The following is a 25,957-nucleotide window of genomic DNA, read 5'->3' as shown; positions in this document are numbered from 1 at the left end:
ATAAAGGAGTCACAACATTTGTCTCACTGTCAGCGACTTGGCCTGCCCCTGTAAACCAGACACACACACACACACACACACACACACACACACACACACACACATACATGCAAGCTCATTCTCTCACATAAATGACAGCACACAAATACACACACACACACAAACACACATATACTCTCCCAGCTGGCCTCTTTCTTTCGTACCGCACTTTGAAACTCTCCCACCTCGGCCCAAATGGTCTCCTCCTTTTTACTTGGACCCCCCCCCCCCCCTTCCTCCCACTTCCCCCTCCTCCTCCCTCACTCTCTATCTTCTCTCTCTCTCTCTCTCTCACTACCTGGAAAGACAGAGGTTTCATTGTAGCGCTCTGGGAGGGACCTCCGAGCCTCTAACACTGTCTCCTATTGTAGATTGGAAGGATGGCGGGTTGTTGGGGGGGGGGCGTGCACTGTAAGAAATGTACCGTGATTTTCACAGTAATTAACTGCCAGCTATTGACAAGTAACTTATTGTAATTTATTTTACAGTAAGTTACCTTTACAGTAAGTTTACTGTGATTATGTTTTACAGTAAAATACATTAAGGTAAGTTTACTAGCTTTTTATTTACAGTAGCAATATTGTAACACAGTAATTTAATGACATTGTACTTAAAATCACAGTAAGGAAATTGCAAATATAAAATGAAACATAGTAATATAATACTGTAGCTACTGTTACAGTAGCTGTACGCAACTGTAAAATAAAATACAGTGATTTTATATTACTGTGTATCGGATTACAGCACCAGACGTTTTGCAGTAAATTGGATTACGATTATTCATGTAATGCTGTAAACTTTCAAACCACACTTTCAAATTTCAATAAATGAGTACAGAACCAACTCTTTAAATGACAATTATTTATTGTCAACGGTTGAACAGGAACAAACATATTTACTTGTTTTCATTGTGCACGGGGATTGTGCATACCATGTTTACAGAAATCTAATGGCCTTCTTCCATATGGCAGAAATACGCACACTGAATAGTGAACTGCTGCAATATCTGTGATGCACAGTGCAAATGGTTTTCTCTCAGACAGGACAGCAGAACAAAATAAGTTGTTTACTTTTGTGACATATTAGATGTGCACTGGTTCACACTAACTGTAGTAAAAGTGCCGTTTTCCTGCTGCTCTTCATCTACAAGCTCACTGTGGCTGTTTCCTCTTTTAACAATTCTCCTTTGCAATATTCAAATCTGATCTGCTGACTAAACAGCACAAAACATTTTGCTGTGTAGACTAATATTTATTGACCAATAGTGCAGTCAGTTTTGTATTTCCTGTACATGTTTCATAATAAAAGCCACACAGTGGTATACCAGTGAGAAGCTTTTAATGTGAGGTAGCAACAGCAGGAAATGTTTGGACTGTATGGGCATCAACTCAACACACTGAATAAGAATGTTTTCTTTTCAGTTTCCAGTTCTTATCGTTTCTGAAAACAGTCTAACACGTCTCCTCTAGCCATAAAAGTAGCAGGGAGCATGTGCAACTTTCTGTCCTCTAAAAATCACTCTGTAAATCACAAGGTCAATGAAGTTTTCGAGTCTGCTGGGCCAAAAGGCCTTGGATCCTTGCAGGTCAGGAGCTGATTCACTTTGATCTTCCACTGCTTCATTGTGTTCTTCAGCAAATTGAATGAGAGCTACTGTAGATGACAGAAAAAATGTTTTATTATAACTGTCTGTAGCAGCCTATCTATGACCAAAACAAGCATAGGAAACATAGAAAACATAGAGGAAACATAGAGCTTTTGTAGAACGGGTTACACTAGGGCTGTGACGATAAATGCATTACTGTAATGCCTACTGCAGGGTTGAACTCATTACTGTCATCACAACATTTTTTTTCTAAATGCCAAACACAACTGGACGGAGATACATTAGAGATTTGCCTGCGTTGCCTCTCGTTGCTCCAGGCCACAAGACCTTAGCATTGCCCAACAAGAACGAGCGCCCAGGGGAAGTGGTGCCTGAGGAAGCGGAGGCGGGGTAAGCAAGCCAGCATCTAAGCTAGGCTAAAGGCTAAACCCCAGTTAACCAGCTCTCCCTTCAATCTTCCTCACCAACACCCGCTCCATCATCAATAAACTAGACTACCTAAGACTGCTTCTGACCTCCCGGAGAGAAATGACAAACAGCTAACTACTGTGCCCTTTTTTTGCGTTGGGAGTTACCTATTGTAACAAACTTTCAAAGACATCTTAGTTAGAAGTTAGATTTGTAACATGAAGCTTTTTCAGTTTAGCACAATGAACAGTCAGGTTAACTATGGATTTCTGTTAGCTGACAGACCACTAGCTAACGTAATAATGCAAAACCCACTTCTGAGCAGCCAGAAATGGATGTAAATAATTTAACTACAGAACTAGCTTGGTGTAATGTCTGATGTTAGTCAGGACAGAGTGTATTAATGTTGAAGACACTTACTGATCAGCTGGTGATGCCGTTGACTGCTGCTGCTCCTGATGTGAGTTTTCATTTCCTAGGATGGAGACGGAATGTTCTGAAAGACCCGCCCCTACTACTACTACTACTACCTAAGGTAAGAATATCAGTGTCAGAGCCAATCAATGGCAGAGAAGGGTGGGTCCTCGCAGAACATTCCGTCGCCATCCAAGAAAATTGGCACTCCAGACCGATGGCTAACGTTCCTCCTCACCACGCTGCAAGAAGTGCGCTGCCCACACTGCAAAAAACATCTGTTGAACAGACGTTTTTCAAGCTCTTGGGGAATTGTGGTCTTCTGTATCTTCCAGTGCAGATGTATGAATCTAATCTCTATAAACAGAAATCTGCATATGAATGCAGACTCTGAAGGCAACGCGATAAGATTTTGGTTTCCGAAGTGTTCTGGTTTCCGTTTGTAGTCCGTTTGTAGTCTAACTAGTATTGACCAATCACGCGGTTTTGTTGCATGCAGGTAAACAGTCCGTGTCGAGAGCAAAAAAGGTGGAAGGCATCGGCCGAAACACAGTCTCAGAACCCATTGGCTGTTGTCTGATGACACTTTAGCTTTTTATTAGCTTTTTTTATTTACCTGTATTCATATGCATATATATATGTGTGTGTAAATGTCATCTTGAATGTCTAAAGTTGTTAATCAGACTGTAAACCAGAACTAGCACATGTAAGAGGAAGTCTTAGCTGAGATAACCGTTATCTGTTATCCAGATATCTGCTTGCCACACAGGAACGAAAATTGAAACCAAAATATTGGCCATTGCCCCCAGAGGCTAAATCATTGTCAGACAGATAGCCGATGGGTTCTGAGATTGAAATATTCCGAGTTTGTTTCATAGTTACTTTCAGAGTAGTCTGCAGTCAAATGTTAGCTGGTAAAGTTAGCAAGATGTAGGAGTCAGAAAGTCTACATTATCCATCTATGATACCATCTGACAACTTTACACCGAATATGAACAGGCAAGAACACGAGTGCTCTTAAAAAGAAAATCCTTTAAAGTTTAAAAAAGACAAAAGATAATTTATTCCAAAAAGCTCAGTGCTCAGTGACGCTGTTCAAATTTGAGATCACGTGATACATTTCTTTGGCTCAACCAATCAGCTCACGACATATTGAAGTATTTGAATTCATATGAGAAAATAATTATTTCAAACGAATGTTTAAATTCTTCAATTTGCACCAAGAATTTCAGGATTTTATTTGAAAGTATTACAAAATAATCTACAAATTAGTGATTTTCTTTTACAAAAGGGAAAGCTGCCTTAACTAGAGTAACATAACGATATCTGCAGTAGCATGAATATTACTGTGATTTTCTACAGTAGTGGTATTCTACAGTAACATGTTACAGTGGTTTTTTAGGCCTAATACACAATACTATACTGTAAAAAATATTCACAGTAATTGTGCAGAAACACAGTAAATTACTGTTGATTTTACATCTATTTTTTACAGTGTGTGTGTGAGAGAGAGCGAGAGAGAGCGACATAGTGGGATTAGTGTAGGTGCATTGATTGGTGGATGGTTAAAGAAGATGAAGAGAGAAAGAGATGATGTGAAGTGTGAGGAGTAAAATTCTGGATGGTCGCACACACGCACACACACACACACACACACACACGCAAGCACTGCTGGAGTTTTCCTGCTCTGTAGACAATGCAATACCTCGACCTGACCTCTGACCCCCACCCTGTGACCTCATGTCATATGACCAGACTCTAGTTAGCCAGAGGGGACACCTTTATCTGTCTGTCTCTGTGTTTTGCGCATGCACTTTCTGTCTGTTTCACTTCTAACACTCCATCACTCTCTCTCTTTTACCCCCACCCCCCCCCACCCCGCACACACACACACACACACATCCATAAACAACAACAACAACAACAACAAATGCAGCTTAATATTCCCCCTTCCTTTCTTCTATTGGCTATCAGAGAGGGTCAGCTGATTGCACCAGGGTGGGAGGTCGTGGTGGGAGAGAGTTGGAGAGTTGGTTGAGGGGGTGGGTGGGAGTGTGCTAAGAGAGGGGAGGAAGTGGGGAGGAGGTGGGGGGCTTTAGCATTCTCCTCTGGTATTTTTCTGTCTGTCGTTCTTTCTTTCCTTTTCTTTCTTTTTGCCCCCCTCTCGCTCCATGGATGGAGACACGGTTATCAAGGCTCTCTGGGGACAGACAATATGGCCCAGACAATGGCCTCCAGTCCGAGGTGGAGGGGAGAGGGAGGGAGGGAGAGAGAGAGAGAGAGAGAGAGAAAGAGAGAGAGAGAGCAAGAGAGAGAGAGAGAGAGAGAGAGAGAGAGAGAGGGAGGCCGGGACAGGGCCACAGGGGAAGAGAGGGGCAGAATGGCGCATTAGTTTGCAGAGCACGGACACTCTACTCAATTACTCTTCTCTCTCTCTCTCTTTCTCCCTCCTTCAGACACACACATTCTCTCTTTCCTCAAACACGCACACACCACTTTAATTTTGCCCTTTTAAATGAAGTACAGCGACACTTACATTGGAAGCAGCACTGCTCACTTAAATTGGAAACAAGTTTTTTTTTTTTTATCATCAGCCGCAAGAAGTTCTCTCTTAAAAACTGCCCGTGAGTCTATGATTACAAAAGAAAAGTAAATAATTATTAGAATAAATAACCATAAACTGGTGGTTACACTATACTATAAAAATACTCCTGAGATTAAAATTCCATTGTTCATAATTTTACTTTAATAAAACTATTATCAACCCACTTAAAAGTTTAAAAAAGTAAAAATACTCATTATGCAGAATAGCCTTTTAGCCTTTTTCACAATGTTTTATTATAGTATATATTTTAATATTGGTTTATTATTACTGTTTAAGCAGCATTTAAAGTTGTAATTGGTCAATGGAGACAGAATTTTAACTACTTAACATGTTACTGGATAGTTTAGTACATAGAAATGCAATATTTATGACTGATAATTGTTTGGTATGCAATATCTTAATCTGCAGAAGAATTCATAACAACAGCTGTAAAGTAATTGTGATGGAGTAAAGTACACCATCAGCCTGCGGTGGAGTAGAAGTATAAAAAAAGCAGAAATTGGAAACACCCAACTGAAGTACAAGTAGTAGCCTACAAAATTGTACTTAGGTACAGTACTTGACTAAATGTACATATTTACTTTCTACCACTGGAAATAAATTATTTATACTGATGATAAAAAAATAAAACAGATTGTCTCAATGAAATTAAGCAAAATCCTTCCGGCTGCTGATGCCGCTCTTGTTGCTGAGTGCGACGCAAGTAGTGTCAGATTATATCCGAGTGTGTCTTGCTTGAACCATTCAAAGTGTTGACACACCCACTGATGACTGTCTCCCCCCTTCAAACTCACTGACACGCACACACACACACACACACACACACACACACACACACACACACACACACACTCACAATCAGCCCAATAAACGGAGGGGACAAATGGAGGGGTGTGAAAATCCACCACTGCCTTTACACCACATTGACAGAGCAGCAAAGAGAGACCCTTTCCCCCCCTCCCCCCCCCCCCCCCCTCCTCCTTCTTCACCTCCTCAACCCCCCCCAACACACCCCCCCCCTTCATCTCTAGCACTCTCACTTGTCTGTAACCCTGTTTCTTCTTCACCCTCTTCTTCTTCTACTCCTTCTTCTGTCCATCGGCGAGGAATGTGTCAGTTTGACCACATCATTTCTTTCCCTTCATCGTCTCTCCATCAACTGCCACAGCAGCTCCTTCAAATGTCTCTCTTTCTCTCTCTTCCTCTATATTTTGGTTCCTTTGGCGTTTCTCGGCTTCTCTGTGTGTGTATATTTCTGTTTGTGCGCGTTAGCGAAGGCAGTCTGTTTCCACTATTTTCAGCTTAGACTGGAAATTTTGATACGCAGCTGAACAGCACAGAGAACCAAAAAAAATAGTTGAAATCACAAAAATCATTAATTTAAAGTGAAATAAAAATAAAATGAATCACAGAAGATTGGAGCTTTGTCAAAGCATGACATGCATCTTTTACAGCTAAACGAGAAGAGACAAAAACCATATCACAAGACTTTTGCTGGCTTAAATAAAATTAGTAAAAAACTGTATGTTTTTAACCTTCTTAGTAGATTCCACAAACAAATAAAGAAAAGTAAAATTTCAGTAATGATTCCTCACCACTCAAAAAACCAAATATTTCCTTTCTAACAAACCATCTTTTAGAAATTCTGCCAGAAACTCTTCATCGGCTCTTTTCAATCAAAAGTGACTCAAAGTCAATTTTTAACAACTGTATGATTTAAGAGGAAGAGAAGAATAAGAAAAGGGGAAGAAGCAGTGAAAAGTGCAAGAAGAAAACGAGTGGTGAGAAGATAAGGAAGAAGCATGTGTGAAAGGAGGAGAGCGGACACTTACAGAGACGCAGGAACCGAGAGCATCGCGACCACCGAGGCTGGAGCGCACACACACTGGCAACTCACACACACTGTGCTCCGCTGAGAGACTGGCGCTCGACGCACACACTCGAAACACACACACACACACACACACACACACGGAATGGAAGATACCCCTCTCTCGCCTGCTCGCACACATACATCCGTATACACATATGAACACACACACACACACGCGGCCAGAGCCACAGTGATGGAGTGCATTACTGGAAAGCAAGAGTTTTAAGCGCTGTCCTCCTAAGTCATTGTAATCCCCACATTTATCTCCATACATTCTGCTTTTCGGTGTAATCCTTTAAATTTTTAATTCCTCCTAGCTGTTGTTATCTATTTTTTTTTTTTCTCTTCTCAACCACTTTGCCGGATTGAAGGGTTTATTAAAAACACATTTTTGACACATCTAAATGTGTTCTTAATTCAAGGGGCCCCTGAAATCCCCACTACCACCACCGCCTCCCCCCCCCCTCCAACCCCAGTTTATCTCGGAACAAAAGATTAGTTTCATCGGGCAAAACAGAGCGCTACTTTAATGCAATAAAAGTCAAGCAGGCAAGGGAGCGAGGCGTGTGTGTTTCGGCGTATGTATGTGTGTGTGTGTTAGTATTAAAACGCCGGGTATTATAACATAATCTGTCTCTCACAGCATTAGCATCAAACAACCATTATTCCACAGGCAAAAGCCACTTGTGTTGACAGTGTCAGAAAAGGGCAAGGTTAGAGGGTTCGCACCTCTAAATGAAGCAGGCCCGCACAAACATCAGAGGAGCACAGTGAGATTAACATTAGCATAAGGCAGAAAAGAAGAAAAACAACAACACCATGCAGATTGACAATAGGATTACTCAGGGTTTGCATGAATTGAATTTGGATTAAGTGAAAAATAAATCACAAATAAGTAAATTTCAAAAGAACAGTCTAAGCAAGTGGGCAGGGTGTAAACATTCCAAATTTAGATTAGAAAATTATTTATTTTGGATGATTTGTGATTGCTTTTTTTTTTTTTTTTTTTTTGCTGTTTTCAAAAAAAAAAAAAAGAGTCGCGTTGAGGTTTTTCGACTTGTTGATAGCATCTTAATATGTTAGGCTTTATTACAAAGAGAGACGAAGAGAAGAAGAAGTAAATAAAGTTGTGGTGAGCAGTGGAGATGAGATGATGAGGAGAGGATTGACAGACACGCACACACACGCACACACACATACATACATATACACACATCTCTCTGCCTCTTTTTCTCACACATACATAGACCCCAACACTGTTTTAAGCACTTTATCTATGGAGGGATTGAATTGAATGAACATGTTGACAACTTCAGTCAGGAGGGACAGAGGAGGAAAAAGAGACTGATTTCTATTACTGCCGGGACAAACACACACACATATGCATAAAACTGACACACACATATATATATAATGCCTGCTTTGCTCAAGCTTTGCATATGATATCTCTCCCAAAAGCAGGAGTCAATCATCAACTCTCTCCTTTACCATCTCTCACTCTGTCACACACACACACACACACACACACACACTCTCCGGCTTCAAAACTCAGCCGACTCGCTGAGACAGTTCACATGCTTTGCACACACAGACACACCGATCCTCCTCTACACACACACGCATATCTTTCTACTTTCTGCTCCTGTCCTCCCTGTATCTTCCCCTCTGTGTCCCGCTACGTCCTGTCCTCTGTCTCTGTCATCTGTACGCGAATGTGCGTGTGTGTGTGTGTTTGTGTGTGTGTGTGTGTGTGTAAGAAAGCGTCACGTACCTGTTACACTCCTGAGGTAGCTCAGGCTCAGTGAGCATGCTGGAGTAAGGGTCCGTCTCTCTCGACAACAACAACATAAAACAGTCCCACAATGCTCAGATGAACAAGGTTAGTCTCCCCAAAACAAGACGGGATAGAAGTGATCCTTCAACCTCTCACACACACTGCTGATTCTCTCTCTCTCTCTCTCTCTCTCTCTCTCTCTATCTCTCTCTGTGTGTTCCTCTCTCTCTCTCTCTCTCTCTCTACTCACACACTTTCAGCCTCACACCCTCCCTCCCTCTCTCTCTCTCTGCCTCTGTCCCTCCTCTTCTCCCTCCCTCGCTGTAAGCTGTGAGATCTAGGCTCAGCTCTTAAAGGGCCAGCAGCAGAGCCTCTTTCTCTTTCGCTCAGTGTGTGTGTGTGTGTGTGTGTGTGTGTGTGTGTGTATGTGTGTGTGTGCGTGCAGAGGGGAGGGGCCATTTGACCAGAGGGCTCATCACTCCCTGAGTGCAAATGCACAGCAGTGCTGCCCCCTTCCTCAAGTCCATCTCTCTCTCTCTCTTTCACACACACACGCACACACACTTGGTTTTCACACACTCAGACAACTGTCACAGATCATGTAGATACACTTCAGGTCACTGCCAGCTTTAATGCACTTTATTATGCGACATGAATGGAATTTATCAAATTGATATATGAAACACACAAAAACACACCGTCATACACTCGTTCTACTATTTGGTACAACAACTAATAATGAGGAAACATGAGACCAGAGAGAGTTGCACATGGGCATGTATTTAGTTGTAAACTCAGGACTGAGGATCACAATCACGTATACACATAACACAAGGGGGAATGACAGTATCTGAAAAGGGACAAACTTAGGCTGTCAATACACATCATATCCCTCCCACTTTAATTTGATGTTCCCTCAACAAAGTAAAAGATTTCACTGTATTTTCTCTTAAAAAATCAAATCTCTGCTTCAAATAGACTCTTTTGTTCTTAATGTCACAGTCTCTATTGTCTTCCTACTATAATGAACTTTTAACAAACTTGTTTCGGTTATAGAACTTTTGTGTGAACAAGGGAACGAGGGTAGAATACCTCAATTCCCAGACTGAACCCTGGGGATTATTTAGCCCCCGATGTCGAGAGTTAGTCTCTAGACTACAATGACAGTCTATCAGGAGGTCGTCATCCTGATAGACTACAACCTGTAGGTGAGTCAGTCATATTGTCTTGTGGTGAGGACTGTATTGAGTCCTGGTCTGGGAGAGGTCATGCCTGGTGTAGGCACCTGAGCAGGTCTAGGTGTGCTTGGAGCAGTGTCCATTCCGGAAGGTTGCCTCTGGGGTTCTTCTGGTGATGGATGCTGCTCCTGATAGGCCTCCAGCTCTGGAACAAGGGATATTGGCTTAGGAGAGCGAGTCGTTACGGGAACCAGAAGTGTGGAGCAGTTGAAGTGGTAACGTAGGGTCAAAGTGGGTGAGGGCCTCAGATTGAGGGAGGGCTGTCTTCACTTCTTTGAAAGCTGTCTCATATTTGTCAGTCCACTTCCATATGTTGGTTTTGTTTAGAAGCTCATGCAATTAGGCACAAACTTTGCATAGTGTGATCTCAACTGACTCACATTCTTCAGGAACGGAGCCTCTACAATCACCTTTGATGGTGCTTTGTGGAGTCCAGTGCTGTCGAGTACGTGCCCCAGGTACTCGACAGACTCACGCTTGTCTTCCTGAACTCTCAGACCATGTTCCTCCAGCCTTTTTAGTGTCACATCCAGGTTCCTCAAGTGTGACTGCTCATCTGGTCCTGTGATAAGCGGGTTATCCAGGTAGCACTGGACCCCTGCTAGCCCACTCAGAATCTGGTCCATTGCTCTTTGGAAAAATGCTGGAGCAGAGGAAATCCCAAAAGGGAGCCTCCGGTGCCTGTACAGACCTTTGTGTGCCACTATGGTCAACAGTTCCTGTGACTTTGGATCAACATGCATCAGGAGATATGCTTGACATAAATCTATCTTATCCTACTTCAGTTTTAGCTGGTGACAAATGTTTTAATTGTAATCTACTACAATCAAAACAGGTGACTTGTTGGATTAGTGATACACTGCTGTACAATGACACAGTGTTCCATATCCCAACATTATGGTGTATAGAGTTGTATAACAACACAATTTCAGCTGCTGCCGGACTTTTAATCTAATCTATTTCATAGCTTTCACGGTCAGAACAAAGAAAAAGAGAAGCTAAAAGTAACACTTTTTACCACATTTTTGGAATGCCTTAGACTCATCCGTGCTTAATTGGTTAACTTGTATTGTTCAAGTCTCTACTGTCCCTTTGGTTCCACCATGTTAGTAAAGTGAAGCTGTTTTGTGCTCCACTTTTACACACATCATGCTTTTCACGTGATTGGCTTCGCTGGTAAAATAAAGTAACAGAACAGTGGATGTAAAACAATCCTTGAAACAAGATTATTATAAGGTATCCCGGGTTCAAAGTGAAATTCTTTCAGTGACTGCTGAATGCCCTGCTGCAGTATACTGTCCAAAAAGGTTAAATCACAATTCTATTTCATTAAAAAACTATTAATAATGCATCTCTGCATGTTATTATTTTTTGCTGGTTGTCATTATGATTTAACATTAAAGTCCATGTAAAGGAAAATCAGAGATTTCTTGTGAAACACATTATACATGTTTGAAAATGATTGCTGAAAACATGTGAAAAGACTGTGAACTATGTAGTACTGAATTGTGCAGTTAGACCGTTAAACTGCCTTTCAGAATTTCTGTGTTCAGGATTTTTTGGTGTCTTCGGTACCCCTGTGGCTGCGGTTCCAGCCCCTCACCTGTGCTTTTCAGCAAAAACGACAATTTAACATAACAATGATTGGTGATGGATTACTTGTTAACTACTCATTGAAATTACATTTTTACTAAAGTAAGTCCACATTTATCTACAAAATATGTACCCAATTAAACAATGGCTCCTAGTATTACTTTATTTTTGAAATATCATCCATGTTGCTTGTCTTTCACCTACAAACAACCTATTTTAAATTGTATATTTTTTAAGGGAGTTCGGCATGAGAGTGGTTAAGTTTAGAGGTTCAGGGCTGTTTAGTTGGGGCGTGGTTTCAGCACCTTCAGTCAACATACCCGCAGTGTTTCAGAGCTCAGAATACTGCTTGTTTTTCCACGATTTTGAAACCTAATTTTATATACTTGGCGATTTTTTCGAACTTGGCTGGCTGGTTAATAACACGTTTTTCTGTGGTGTGAAAAACTCAGAACACTTATTTATAATCGCTTTACACAGACTTTAAGGAAAATCAAAAATCCAATTACCTTCTGTTCATATTTTGAGCAAAAGACTTCAAACAAAAACTTTATCGGTATATATATGACAAAATGTATCAAAATTCCCTTCCTTCCTCCCTATAGGATTTGTGGCCATTAGTTTAAATTAAATAGATTTGAATGAATTTTCTGTACCTATATGTATTAATTTAGAAGGAGGACGAGTACTGTAAGAATCACAAAATAATGCACATCCTCCACCCAGTCAGAATCCATTTTTCCTCTGTGGCCATGTAGATGAATGGTAGATGTACCCTTATACTGTTTTCAGAAAATATTGCCACATGAATTTGACTTCTAATTGTGACAAAAGAGACACAATAAAAGCTTTAACAGAATTTAAGTTCCTCTCTTATTTCTTTTGTGTTGCTGCAGTGAGAAGCAGACATTTGATTCTGCGACGTGGAACAGTTTTGTTACAAGAAGACAGCTGAACACTTTCAACAGAACATATGCTGAAGCTCACATGCATGAATGCACGCATGCACAAACACACACACACACGCAGACACATGCACAAAATACACATATACAAACTGACTAAAACCTTCACTAATCGCCCACACCCATTGTGTCCTCAGGTGTACGTACTGTATACTCTGTGTGTGTGTGTGTGTGTGTGTGTGTGTGTGTGTGTGTGTGTGTGTGTGTGTGTGTGTGTGTGTGTGTGTGTGTGTGTCAGGAGAGCATGCTGCTTTCAGCCCTTAGTGCTGTCAGTCACTATTAGGGGTGTGTGGTCTACATGTCACACATACGGCCAATCCAGCTATTGTTCTGGAAAACAGAGAGGAAAGCAGAGCTGACAGACTGCCACTTCTACGATACTTAAACACACACACACACACACGCACACACACACACATACACATACAGAGAAAGAGGGAGAAAGCGAGCCCTGTCACTGTACTTACTGTAGACAAGCACACACTTACTATACACTCGCACACAGTCTCACACACACAACATGCATACACTGTACAGCATTCAAAACCGTGAGAAGAGACACACACACACACATCTCTGCAATCAGAAACTTCCTCCTAGATGTTGAGAATGAAAGTTCATTCTTGACCTTGGAAACAGCACTTGACAAAACAATGTCCATGGCTGTTCTGGAGCTTTTGATTGTATTACGATCTTCCTCAGCAGATGGAGTTCGACCAGTTGTCATGGAAATGTAGATGTTAACAATTTCTCTTACAAAACAATCTCACTGCAAGGTCCATTTAGTCAAATAATTAATTGTTTGCAAGGTCAAGAATGAACTTTCAATCTCAACTTTTAAGTCAATATGAATGAGAAGTGCTTTTAAAGTAGAAAGAAATTTGAATATCTACAACTACGGATTGTTTCATTCTTCTACAGATGTTGCGACCCTCTCCAGTGGCAAGGTGTTTAAAGCAAAAAAACACAAGGTTGTTGAATCAGCGCGGCAAAACTTGGAAAATGCCCAGCTAGTGTGATGCTTCAAACTATGGCAGACATTTACCTCTTAAAGGGGGCAATATACTATACGTCAGACCTGCTTGTTGGACGTTGACACCTTTCTGACGTCGGATTGGGGGAGCTGTGCCAGACTATTTTTGTAACTTTCAAAATTTGACATTCACACAGTTTCATGCTGTGATTGGCCGGCTCTTTGGAGATGAGAAAGGAGCCAGGGTTCGAACTCTCTCTTGTTCTCTTTTTTAATTCTATACATATAATCGTGTCACTTTTCACGAGAACAACCGAGTGCAACACTACGAATGCCCTCCACGTGAGACTAAAATGTGCGATATTATCCTGGTATTTAAACAATATCACCTCTCCCTCCCCTCTATGACGGTCAGCTTTTCACTCCGCCTTCGAGTGTGGCCGTTCGGAACGACCATAAACCCTTTTGATTTTCATCGTGGGCGGAGAACATGTCATATGAACTACATATGATTGAGCATAAACTGACCCCCTGACCTACCTGTGGAAAAACTCAAGCTGTAAAACCAAACATTGTTCAAACTCACATAACTTTATTTTAAATTCTAGTTTCTAAAGATGCCAAATATTCTGAATGACACAGGGACGTGTATAAAACAATGTATTAGACATCTAGAATATTTCCATTTGATGGAAAGGAGCAGCCATACTTAGTGTAAACATCATATAGCTTCAACGATGAGTTGAAACAAGCTGATAAAGACTATATATTATACTGTCAGAGTAATCCAAACATAAACGACATAAGTGAGTAATGAGAATAATAGCAGTTTTGACTTCCAGTAGAGGAGATGCACTTTTCTTTGTAAGTTTTGGACCACTGAACTAAGTTTAAATTATTTAAAAAGTAGCAGATAGTAGAACTTAGGCTGGGAGGATCATGGGAAATCGATGTGACCCCATCCTAATTTTAATTCCGTGAAAACATCTCTTTTTGTTTCTCTCATACACATGCACAGAGAAACACATTCACACACAGGGATTTAGAAGACTACTACCAAAGATATCAAATTCCACCTTTACATTGCTAGACATTGTATAACAACATATATGTATACACACACACACACACAGACAAAACACACATCCACTCCCCTCTCTGCTCTCTAGACAGCAATATGAACATGTCAATGTCAACAACAATCAGTGGCATTAGTTTTCTATTTACCTAATCTAATTCATGGTCAAATGGAGAGAATACACTGGGAGGGCTAAATCTAATCGCATTCCCCGACTAAATTGAGCCCCGATTGGAAACGGCATCTCTCCTTGACCCCGTAAACAGCTGCAAAACCAATGATAACCTCATTTGTGCATTACAGAAACTTAATTTCACCATTATGCGGCTGAGTCGGCGGCAATCCGTCAACATAACGGAGCAACACTGACCTGGGCACCCACACTGCCCTGCACCCTTCCCACTTCAGGCAACTGAGAGAATGGGGATGAGCCACATGTTCGTCATATTTTGAATAGATGTTTATGTCATTACGATTCATAAACTTGGTATAGAAAATAGTGGCTTTAAGAGTTTACTTGTCCATGAACTGATCATGAGTAAGTGAGATTTGACAATGGATTATATAGCTGATGCAGATGATATTGTAAATGCACAACAATAAATGTACTTAAACGTTCATGTATGGAAAAGTTTATCATCAGCATGTATCAATCAGTCAGGGTCTTTCAGCGTACTATGCTGCAAAGAAAGCATGTTTTAAGGCATAAAGAGATAGGATGGGGGTGGGGGGGGGTGAATGCAAACAAGCTAGGAGAACAGTTCTTCTAGAGTAACCAGGCTCTCAAGTGTAAGCCATCGTCTGCAGTTAGAACATGTTGAGGAATATGAATAAACAAGGCCACCGGAGCGTATTGTGTTCAGTGAGAGAATAGCGACAAGAAAATGAAAAGGGAGTGTTTCACCTGGGCTGAAGCAAAAGACGCTTGTTAAGTGATTCAAAGGTTCATAATCAGAGTTGTGTTTCTGGAAAGAAAGGAGGGAGGTGACACGAGAAAGATGGAGACGCCGCACGTATAAGGACAGGATATACAGACCTGCACGCACACACGCACGAACCAAACGCACTGTCACAGAGAAACAGGAAAAAAAATAGCCAGAAGGAACACACACACACACACACACACACACACACGGTCGCGCTCTCATTCACAAACACAGGAAAAAACACACGGAGAAGCAAGCATCACACACACACACACACACGCACACACAGTCCATTACAATGAAACCGTTGATGGGAGGCCCCTGTGTCGGGACCCTAACAGCTGTAGTGCATTAGGGGCCGAGTATGAGCAGGGGCAGGGAGAGATCGGCAGTAAACAATCCCAAAGCCTGAAGACACACACATATATTCACACACATCTCCCACACATTTTCATAAACATTCGCGCAGAATATTATGCAAATGCGAAGACACACACACACACACACACACATTGGACACAATGTGGCAAATCAGTAGTTATGGACCTAAGAGGGTTTTCTGTGGAAGAGCAAGATCACATCTAGAAAATGACATATTTTGCATTTAAATCGGAGAGAAATGAGCACGCAAGAGCTTGTTGAATATTGCTGTGCTGTGAATCAAAATCCTAGGAGAGAGCAGTCAAAAGTTTGCAAAGGTTTTTTAGAATTTCAATTGTAGCTGTTCACTGCAAGACAGATACGGTCAGCTACTGAGTTATGAATGACTGATTGATGTTGAGAACTGATTATTCACACCGGTATCCTAGGAATTAGGTTCATAATTTACATCCAGTGACACCATTCTTTGGGAGAGGTGTGCCTTTTATGTAGCAAGGAGGAAAGTAAGGCTATGAGGACGGTGTGTTGGATGAAAGTGTAACACGTCCAAATTTCATGCCGTCTTTCCCTGACTTTGATGATACCGTAGTCGTCATTCATACCATTGTAAAAATCAATAGTTGAGGAAGACAGTTCATTCTTGACCTTGGAAGCAGCATTTCATTTCATCAAAATAATCTCAACTCAAGGTTCAATTACTTGCTGGTTCAGGTTGCTTTTGATCATATCTCATGGTCTTCATCAGCTGTTTTGATGTTGGAACTTTCCATGATTCTGAGCACTTCGAGGTTCTTCTCATCCTTGTTAGCTTAAACGTAGAGGTTGACAGTTCATTCTTGACCTTTGAGACAGCAGTTGACAAAACAATCTCAACTCAAGGTCCACTTACTCTGAACACTGATAGTTACGTCAACTCCAATTTCCAAGGTCAAGAATGAAGTTTCCACCTCAACATTAAAAGTTGAGGGTGACAGATTTTTTTAAAAAATGTATTTATTTTTATTTATCATTTATTTAGCCTGGAAGGTCCCATTGAGATGCAGAATCTCTTCGTACAGGGAATCCTGGTCTAGAAGGCAGCATAAGCGGTTTCACGTAAAAAAAAAATTTCACATCATAGAACACATACATAAAGAAGGGCATACAGACCACACCACCCATATCCATAACACAGACCACCTCAAGTCAAGGTTATATAAAACAGCAACATGTTTCCTTCAGGTCAGTTTGTAAAAGACCTTTGGTCAAAGAAGGGAGTGCTTATAAGGTAATGGTATTTTGCAGCTCATTCCATGCCCAAGGTGCATAAAAGGAGAAAGCAGTTTTACCAAGCTCTGAGTGCACCCTGGGGACATTTAAAAGAATTCGATTAGTAGATCTAGTGCTATAATTCCTGGAAGGATAAGAGGCTGGAGATGTAAGTAGGAAGTATACCTAACATTGTCTTGACAATAAATAGCAACACGTGTATTTTTTCTTCTCTGGTATGGAGGACCATCCTATAGACTCATATAAAATGCAGTGGTGAGTGTGTGAGCCTGCAGCTGTTTCATAATGTAATGCAGTGTGATATATATAAATCACATCTTCATAATCTAATACAGATAAAAATGAACATTGCACAAAAACTACTAATATCAATATTCTGTCCTAAGGGGTACGTTACCTCTATAACAGAGGTGTTGTATCTTTTCACCATTACATGACAGTCTGAGCTACCTGCCGAGAGCTTTGATGAAGCAACTTAACCCTTGTGTTTTGTTGAAATTGGCTTAAATTCTGTGTAAAATGTATAAATGTAATAACAGTAATTGCAAAAAAAAAATCCTCTTACAAATGTTTCCCTTTTCTTCTGATCTTATTAAATCCCAACATATAGGAAAGTATAAAGGTGATAACTCTTCTCTTTGCCACACACTGAGCTTGCACATTTGATGTAGATTATGTTACTTCTGTTTGGGGTCAGTTACACCCCAGAAAGGTTTAACTCTCTGTTGGATCTCTTATGAACAACCAGGTAAAAAAAATCCAATATCCAAAAAAATCCAAATGCGGTGTAAACATGACTATCAACACCAATCACAGACGTAGAGCAGACGAAAATCCAGTTTAATTTTGTTTTACAGCGGGGGTCTCTGAGACCTCAAACAGAGGAAATACATATTTTTCTCTGGTGGACTAAATCATATCATCAGTTTAAAATCATATCTTTAAGCAACTCTCATAAAATTAGGAAAAGACAAAAAACATCAAGCTGATAAAACAATGTTAAGTATTGTTTGAGCTGTTAAAGCAGAGCATTAGGGTTAAATGGCTATTCAAACTGTATATACTGTTAAGGTTGTACTTCAGCATTAAATGGAATGAAACCTGTAAGCTTGAGGAGCTTACGACAAGAGCTGCACTGACATACTCATGACAACGCATTTCCAGTGCATCCGTTACAATAAGGTGGCCTATTTGAGCAGACATGCACTTGTCACTCTTGCTCTGCCACTGCTGCTCCTTTGAAAACACTCCTGATGCTCATATAGCATTTCATAAGGAAGTTTGCATGTCAACAAGTCCAATCCAGCGGGTCAGGATTGATCCATGGTGGTATACCTGTGTTTGTCCCACTGCTGCTGCTGCTGCTGTTCTACCAATTTATGCTGCTCCTTAGGGTGAGCTTCCAGTGCAATAACAGTGGTCTGAGTAAAGCTTGCATCATTCACCTGACAGCTATAATTTTGGCACCCACAGCAGCTTACCTGAGCCAGCATTAATACATTAATGACACTGAGACACAACAATGGAAAGAAAGCCAGATGGAAAACTTGACTAGTGTCTGAGGAGATGCCTCACTTTTATCCAGAACTTGAACGCACATACAACTGTAAGGAAAATGCCCTCAAAACAAGCAGGAGAAAACAGGTCCTAAAATAGTTGTGACATCTTGCGGTGGCCCTGCAAACATATGTTTTTTGCATTGTTGTATCAGATATCATATTCTAGGTTACATCCTAGGACAGTCTTTCAAAAATATCAGATATGATCAACAATTCGGAATTGAGCATGAAGGCCAGTGGCGTGAGTGCTCCTTTTTCTTTCCGTCCGTCTCTCTCTCACAGCTCGTCTGTCTCAGGGTGAGCTCATATATCAATACCTCTGCCATCTTTTTCTTTTCTCTCTCTCCTCTTTCCTGGGCGAGGAGGAGAGAGGAGAGGCCAGCATGGAGAGGCGCAAGCCCCTGTGAAGTGGCTTTATCGTGGGGAGACACGTGCAGGCAGAGGACCCCGTCTGAAGGCTGAGTGGCAGGCGGCTGAAGCCATTAAGATAGAGCCGCTATCTCTTGCTGCCAGGGCCCTCTTAATACAGGCGGGGGCTCAGGCCGCTCTCATCCACACACACACACACACACACACACACTCGCACACACACCTTCTCTACTGTGGTACTTGAACTGACGTGGTAACATGGATGTAGACATGTGCGTGTTCATTTACACTTACGAGCGACTCCTTCTCTCTGTCTCTGTGTGTCCGTCTTGAGTGTATTCCACCTCCCAAACCCATCAATCCCTGCCTGGGCAGGAAACTGAACAGATAAATGGGCAAGCAGACAGGTAGAGACCAAAAGACAGACAAACAAATTGCTCTCTCTGCCACTTTTACCACCAAAGTATAGAGGTGTCAGTGATGTGAGGTAAGCTGCACACCAGATTCCTGTAGGACAAACACTCCTTTGAGACATCCAGTTATGAATATGACTGAGACGGTTAGCAGTAGGTGTACAACATCATAGCCTTATAATGTTGTGTGTGAGCTAAACTCTCAGTGATTTCAGATATTATTTACAGTTTTTGTTTTCTTCTAGATGTAGGCTACTATTTCTATCTCACTCACATCATAAAAATACAAGCTCTACAGAAATGTACATGTAAGTATACATTTGAGTATACTTTCAGTATAAATTTGAGGTTTTACATGATTTTTCAGAGTGAGTTTTCAATGCTGTGAGCAAAAGAAATAAAACTCTTCATTGAACTGGGTTGGAGGCAGAGACTTTTGGATGACTTCCTGTAGCAGTCCAGTATCACAGCAGTTTATGAAGTAGTTATGTTATGGCCATCAGTTTTAATTATTTCTCTTTCGATTCTGTGAAATAAAAGTGTTTTTGGTCAGTTTTTGACATCGGAAGGCTACAGAAAGGCATTGTGTTGTGCATGGATGTGGCACGTTAAATTGCTGTCAGTAGGCTTCATCCCATTTCATATTTCCACCAGTCCATGGAAATCCAAACACCACTATCACTGTTAACAAAGGTGTTTTATAGTCTGTGATTGTAAAATGTATAGTTGCTCAGTTAATTTTATATTTACAAGAATATGTGTCTGAGGATATTTAATATCAAATCATCTTTCTTAAAACATAGTCGTCCTCAATAAATATCGAGCCACGTCATGCAATAAAGCACTCCAATGTTGCGTGTGTGTGTGTGTGTGTGTGTGTGTGTGTGTGTGTGTGTGTGTGTGTGTGTGTGTGTGTGCATCAATACCACATTGAAGATGAGGTTGTCAAACAGGACTTTACATTTCACATCCCTCATTTAATCCCTGCACTTGTCACTTTCATATATTTAGATTGCACATCGCATTCAACCTCCACTGTTACATTGTTTAATTATTTATGCACGTCACATTTAATCTTTGCTCTTGTCATATATTTCATACACTTCATTTCTTTGTCCACAGCAGAGTTCATTTTTCCTTTGTACAGTCAATATTTCATTTCAAGTTTTATATCCCATTTCACAATTATTACTTTTCTATTCTGTAAATAGATTTTAAAATGACTAATTTTGGTCACTATTTCCACTAAAGAAGAAACTAGGCTGGGGATATCTTGTGCCTCTGAAATGAGAAAATTACAATACAGCTTCTGTGCTCCCGACTTTCGATTGACAGAAAAAAAAAAGTGGTGCAGGCACGAAACATACTTCCAATTGAAATACATTAGTTTGAAAGTCGTGCTGAGTGTCATAAAAAAAAAGGAAGATTTGTGTCCATGTACACGAATCTATAGATTAAATTTCCTGACTGTTTTACAAACTGCTGTAAGACTGGGTTGCCTGTAGATACCACTAACAGCAACAGAAAAAAAATATGTGTTTTATGAATTTGGTGAACTGACCCCTCAATCACGAAGCAATGAACTGTAATCTCAACTCTACAACTCTACTGAGTGCACCTGTAAGTTCAGCAAATGTCAAAGTGCATTTTGGGAAAGAGAGACTGGGTGAGTAGCAGGGATGTTTTTCAGCATTTGTTTTTTTCTGTGTTGCCTGACTGACAACATTTTGGTCCATCCCTTTATTTATCTGACTCAAGAGACAGTCTTGTTCTTTCTGCTCAAGGTTATTGTACAGAGGGACTACAGTATGTCAGAGACCTTTCCCTGCCGTGCTTCCACAGCAAGTGCACTGCTTTAACCGCTGTGGCAAACATTGCACTGTAAACAAAGCTGTTTTCTTCCCCGACAATGGCTGTGTGGAAAATTAATTAACAATCTGTACTCTTTGTGCGAATCTTAACTCATTCCTAATTAGTTGGATTTTTTTCTCCTCTCCTTCAAAACATCAAGTCAGTTAATTATGGCTGAGAGAAAATAGACTGTTGTCTGTCTGGTGTCACTTATTTATTAGTAATCTTTGGTGCTGTGAGAGAGAGAGAGAGAGAGAGAGAGAGAGAGAGAGCGGCTCGAACAGAAAATGCGAGAAGTGAATGAAAGGGAGTCTGTGTCACAGCAGGGTTAATGAAACACTAGCCTGGGAAGATAAATAAAAAGTGAATGATTTACAAAAAAAAAATGACCGGTCCAGACAGCTCGGAAACACACACGTGCAAACACAGACAAATACACAAAACAGTGTACATGAGCGCACACACTCACACACAAAGCAATTGTCCTGCTACCTGACTGCAACACAGACAATGGAGACTTTTCCTTGAACTCTTCCTCTCTCTTCATTTAACAGCGGACTGAAAGGTTTTGACTGACTAAAATCAATCTGCAGCAAGAGAAGAATGAGAGGGAATGAAATATCTCAGGTAAAAATCCGTTAGCTCCGAGCTGTGACTGAGCATCAAGGCTGTGGCTTTTAGTGCTTGGATTAGAAGAACATAGACTACATCCACCAAGCACCCGCTTGTGTACACGTGAGACAGTTAGGCCACGTTCACACCGACCTTAGCTCTGCTCTCTCAGTCATTTGAATGGGGGCAGTCCAGCGTCACAGTAGGGTTGCCAAAGCAAAAAAGCTGAACGTGGTGAAACTCTTGTGAGACCACCAATCATCATACGACGAGGTGCTGCATAGGCCGATCAAATCAATGCAAGGGCACACTCCTGATAGATGAAAAATTCACGTTTCGATATGTAACTCGGTTTTGGGGTCATAATTCGATACGTTTTCAGTACAGCAGTAACTCAAAGGCGACTGTCACAGAGAGGGGAGGGGGATGGGAAAACGTGGTGCCATTTCACTACGGAGATAATGGAGCGTATTTTAATAATACTGTTGTACTCGGTCAGTGTTATGGGTCTATCGTTTGTCATTTGGATGACTGCAACACTACAGAGAAACCATGGTAACCAGGATAACCAGGCTACAATGGCTAAGCCGGCTAGCATACATCCATGAGCATGCTACAGCTTAGTGGTGCGCTGTCAACAAGTTCTAAAATTATTGTTCTGCACATCAGAGTAAGTGGATTATTGAACTATTTTGAGAGTAATTGTTTGGGTCACAGAGCATACCGAACCAAGAAAGTGACGTACTGAACAGAACATCCTATACCGAATGGTTGACAACAAATACACGTACTGCTGCACTCCGAATTTCTACCTCGCAATCGTCACCGCAAAAGATACAAATAAGAATATAAGAATTGCTGCGATGATAACTTTGACTTTTAAAATATTAAAATATTCTATTCTAAACCTCTGTGCATTGTTTTGGTGTCTGACAAGCATTCAAACTCATGAATCTGTTACCCAAACTGGATCTTATTTCATGTCTTTTCTGTAAGTGTATGACAAAGGTCAAAGGTCACGCCACTTGGTGCAAAGCAATACAGTAACAATGTTTTGGAGTGATAACAAAATAACTTTCATGCTGTAGTAAGCAGACTGCTGATTTACAGGGATAGAGCCCTAAAAATAGCAGCCAATAGGAAATCTCCCTAGGGAGCCGTAGACAGGGCCTTGACACTGGTGGCAGTGGGGTGATGGAGGGGCAAAGCTGCACAGACTGCCATGGCAGCTGAGAGATGAAACAGGTCACATGGTTTAAATAACTTTCAACTAAAAATGATCAATGGATGACCAGAAAGGGAAAGAAATCCCAGTAAAATCATAGATTAATAACTAAGAGGTGTAGAAATATCATAAAAAGCTTTGTCTTCATGCTGGAATTGAAAGCCTCAGTAAAATAAGTATTTAAATAAATAAAAACCAACAAAGTCCCACCATTTTATATTACAGTATATTTCTATTTCTGTTAAGCTTCTAGTCCACTGCATGTTTTACAACACAAGGATAAATCAAATTTATTACAAACTGGGTTTTAGATTATAGTTTACCCATCATTTCCATATAAAATTAACACAGTACTCATCAAAGTAATTGCTGAGATCATAAAAACAATGGTAAAAAGAAGTCCAATGGGGCAAATGCAGTTCTAAATTAACCCCCAGATGTCGACCCATCACAGTTTACAGACCAACATCCTGGTTAAAATGGTTATTTGTAGTTTCACACACTTAAGGTTTTCCTGTGAAATGCAGGAGTATTACTGACATTTCGGGAGCAGTGCCTTTAAGTTTTACCTCCAAATAAAGTGAATTACAAAATCTGGTGAACTTTCTGATCATCTAACTGCTCATATTTCTTCAGAGGCCCCATCGACTTTGCTTTAACAATGTTGCTGTTTTCTCATATTTCGGCAGTTCCTTTGGTGCGTACAATGTAATCACAAACAAAAGAAACAATGACCAGAATTACAAAAGTAAGACTCAAATTGTAATTAAACTAAAATTTCCTGAAATTAACTCTACTATACAACATTTTTTGTATATCTGTTGTCAAAGTCAAGACTGAACTTTGATCCCCAATTTTTAAGCCAATATGGATGTGAAGTCCTTCAAGTGCTCAGGACAAATAATTACAACTACTCTATCTTCTGATGAAAATCATGTGATTAGATTGAAAGCTTCATTACAGCTACTAATTGGACTTTGAGGTGACACTGTTTTGTCGACTGCTTTTTCCAAGGTCAAGAATGAACTTTGAACCTCATCAGTTGGGTGAGTTGGGGGAAGGAGGTGCAAGGTTTTGCCACAGATTTTTACTGAACAGAAGAAAGTGGACAACCTACAAGTTTATTCCCAGTTTCGTTATATGACAGAGATATGGAACAGCCAGTTTTTTCAATATGAAAATACAGCGGATTATCACTTTGAGACTCCCTGAGATTTGTTTTTTATCCCCAGGAGCTGATGTTCTCTCTTTACCTCTTCATCTCATTCTCCCTCCTCCTCCATCACAATCTCTTCCTCAGTTGCTATCTCTCTCCCTCCTATTCTTTCTACCCCTTCTTTCCATCCAGTACCCCCACTCCCCCCACCTCAAAGCTGTCAGGATGTTGCCTCCTTCGGTCTGAGGCTGAATGGGGGGATTTGGCAGAGTTCCCTTCTCCTCGCTTGCTGAAGCCCTTTTTAAGAGCACACATGTTTATGCACCAAATCTCTGCACTTTGTGTTTCTCCACGTCAAGGCACGAGCTCAACCCTGGATTGATGCACCCTGGCAGCCCCCTGTGTACTTGCTCTGAGGGAGAAGGGGGACGGCAGAGAGAACAGAAGAAAAGAGAGAGAGAGAGCGCATGAGGGAATCTAGAGTGAAGAGGAAATGATTTTCTGATTTTCTACACAGGCTTTGTGGTCCTGGAAGGCTGTTTATGTTTTTAAGTCCATTGGTGAGAACAAGAGGAGAGGAGATTGTGCTATCCACTGCCTGAGGGCTATGCTGAGCCTATATATTTAAGCCCCCACTGTTCCTTGCTTAACAATAACGCCTACTAGTTTTAATTTAATTCAGTCATTTTAAACTAAATAATCCACTTTCATTTTCTATGTCACAGCTGGAAAAATAAATCTAATCTTATCGCATAGCAGACTGGGTGTGAGGTTTGACACTTCAGTTCTACTTTCCTTTTTCTTTCTTCTTTCATCATCAAGGCCATGTGTGAGAAAGAACAATAGATACAGAGTGTGTGTGTGTTTGTATGAGAGAGTGTATGTGTGTGTAGTTTATGAAAGGGCAGGAAGGGCAAGGAGACAATGCATGGCAACTTTGACTTTGTCCCTGTTTGTGGTGTTTCATAGCATTTTTTAACATGTGAAACTGTGTTTGTGTTATGTGATGGGAAGATAGGTGAACTGAGATAACATGACATAAAAGTTAAACACACAATTCACATAGTGAATAAAGAGTAATGCGGACGGGCAAAACTAGTTGAGGAATCTAAGAGAAAAAAAGGAAAAGTAAGAAAGAAGAAAAATAACGGTGTTGTTTGAGCAGTGAGGCTACTAGCCAGCTGGCCTGTGGCCACTGCAATTGTGTTGCGCTTCCTAAACATCTTACAGCCCAGACACTACTACTAACACCAGAGCACAACTCACCACCTTTTTAAAGAGCACATTTACATCAGGTTTCAGTATTGGTTCAATATGTAACCAGTGCATATGTCTTTGTATTGTATGTGCATGTGTTTTCCTACTTTGACTTCAGACATCATCACCACAGGCATGTGGGATATTAACTAACTGCTGCTTAAAATGTTCTGCCATATACAGTATATCACTTGTTTTATAGAATCTGACTTGGGTGTAAATGGATTTAATAATTAGTCTGCATTATGAACTCAGGAGGGACCCAAACCTAGGACAAGGACACATTGGTTTTGGTGAAGAAAAGGCTCATTATAGGAGAGTTACTGGTCTTGGAGTTGATGATGGGGAAGGGGATCCGACGGCAGCAGGAGAA

At 40.8% G+C, this 25,957-nt stretch overlaps 1 protein-coding gene and 1 long non-coding RNA gene across 19 annotated transcripts in view; one reads left to right on the top strand and one right to left on the bottom strand.

Annotated features, from left to right (window-relative positions):
- The window catches only part of sox5 (SRY-box transcription factor 5), a 271,640-nt gene that overhangs the window by 86,128 nt on the left and 159,555 nt on the right, over nt 1-25,957 (bottom strand). For 4 of the 9 annotated variants that reach the window (XM_067582509.1, XM_067582510.1, XM_067582516.1 and 1 more), the window contains exon 1: nt 8,717-8,976. The exons of 2 other annotated variants lie outside the window; for them this stretch is intronic. In XM_067582509.1, coding sequence (XP_067438610.1) covers nt 8,717-8,793 — 77 coding nt within the window. In that variant the 5' untranslated portion in view covers nt 8,794-8,976. Of the gene's footprint in view, nt 1-8,716; nt 8,980-25,957 lie in introns of those variants that run through there. 3 more of the 9 variants (XM_067582518.1, XM_067582511.1, XM_067582517.1) reach the window with 3 other exon arrangements.
- The window catches only part of LOC137176310 (uncharacterized), a 275,304-nt gene that overhangs the window by 124,258 nt on the left and 125,089 nt on the right, over nt 1-25,957 (top strand). For 2 of the 10 annotated variants that reach the window (XR_010925846.1, XR_010925843.1), the window contains one exon: nt 24,687-24,887. The exons of the other annotated variants lie outside the window; for them this stretch is intronic. This is a non-coding gene — a long non-coding RNA (uncharacterized lncRNA). The remainder of the gene's footprint in view (nt 1-24,686; nt 24,888-25,957) is intronic. 10 annotated transcript variants of the gene reach the window in all.

The sequence above is a fragment of the Thunnus thynnus genome, chromosome 23 (assembly GCF_963924715.1).
Source record: "Thunnus thynnus chromosome 23, fThuThy2.1, whole genome shotgun sequence".
Taxonomy (NCBI): Eukaryota; Metazoa; Chordata; class Actinopteri; order Scombriformes; family Scombridae; genus Thunnus; species Thunnus thynnus.
The sequence above is the reverse complement of the archived record's forward strand: the minus strand, read 5'-3'. Positions and strand labels throughout refer to the sequence as shown.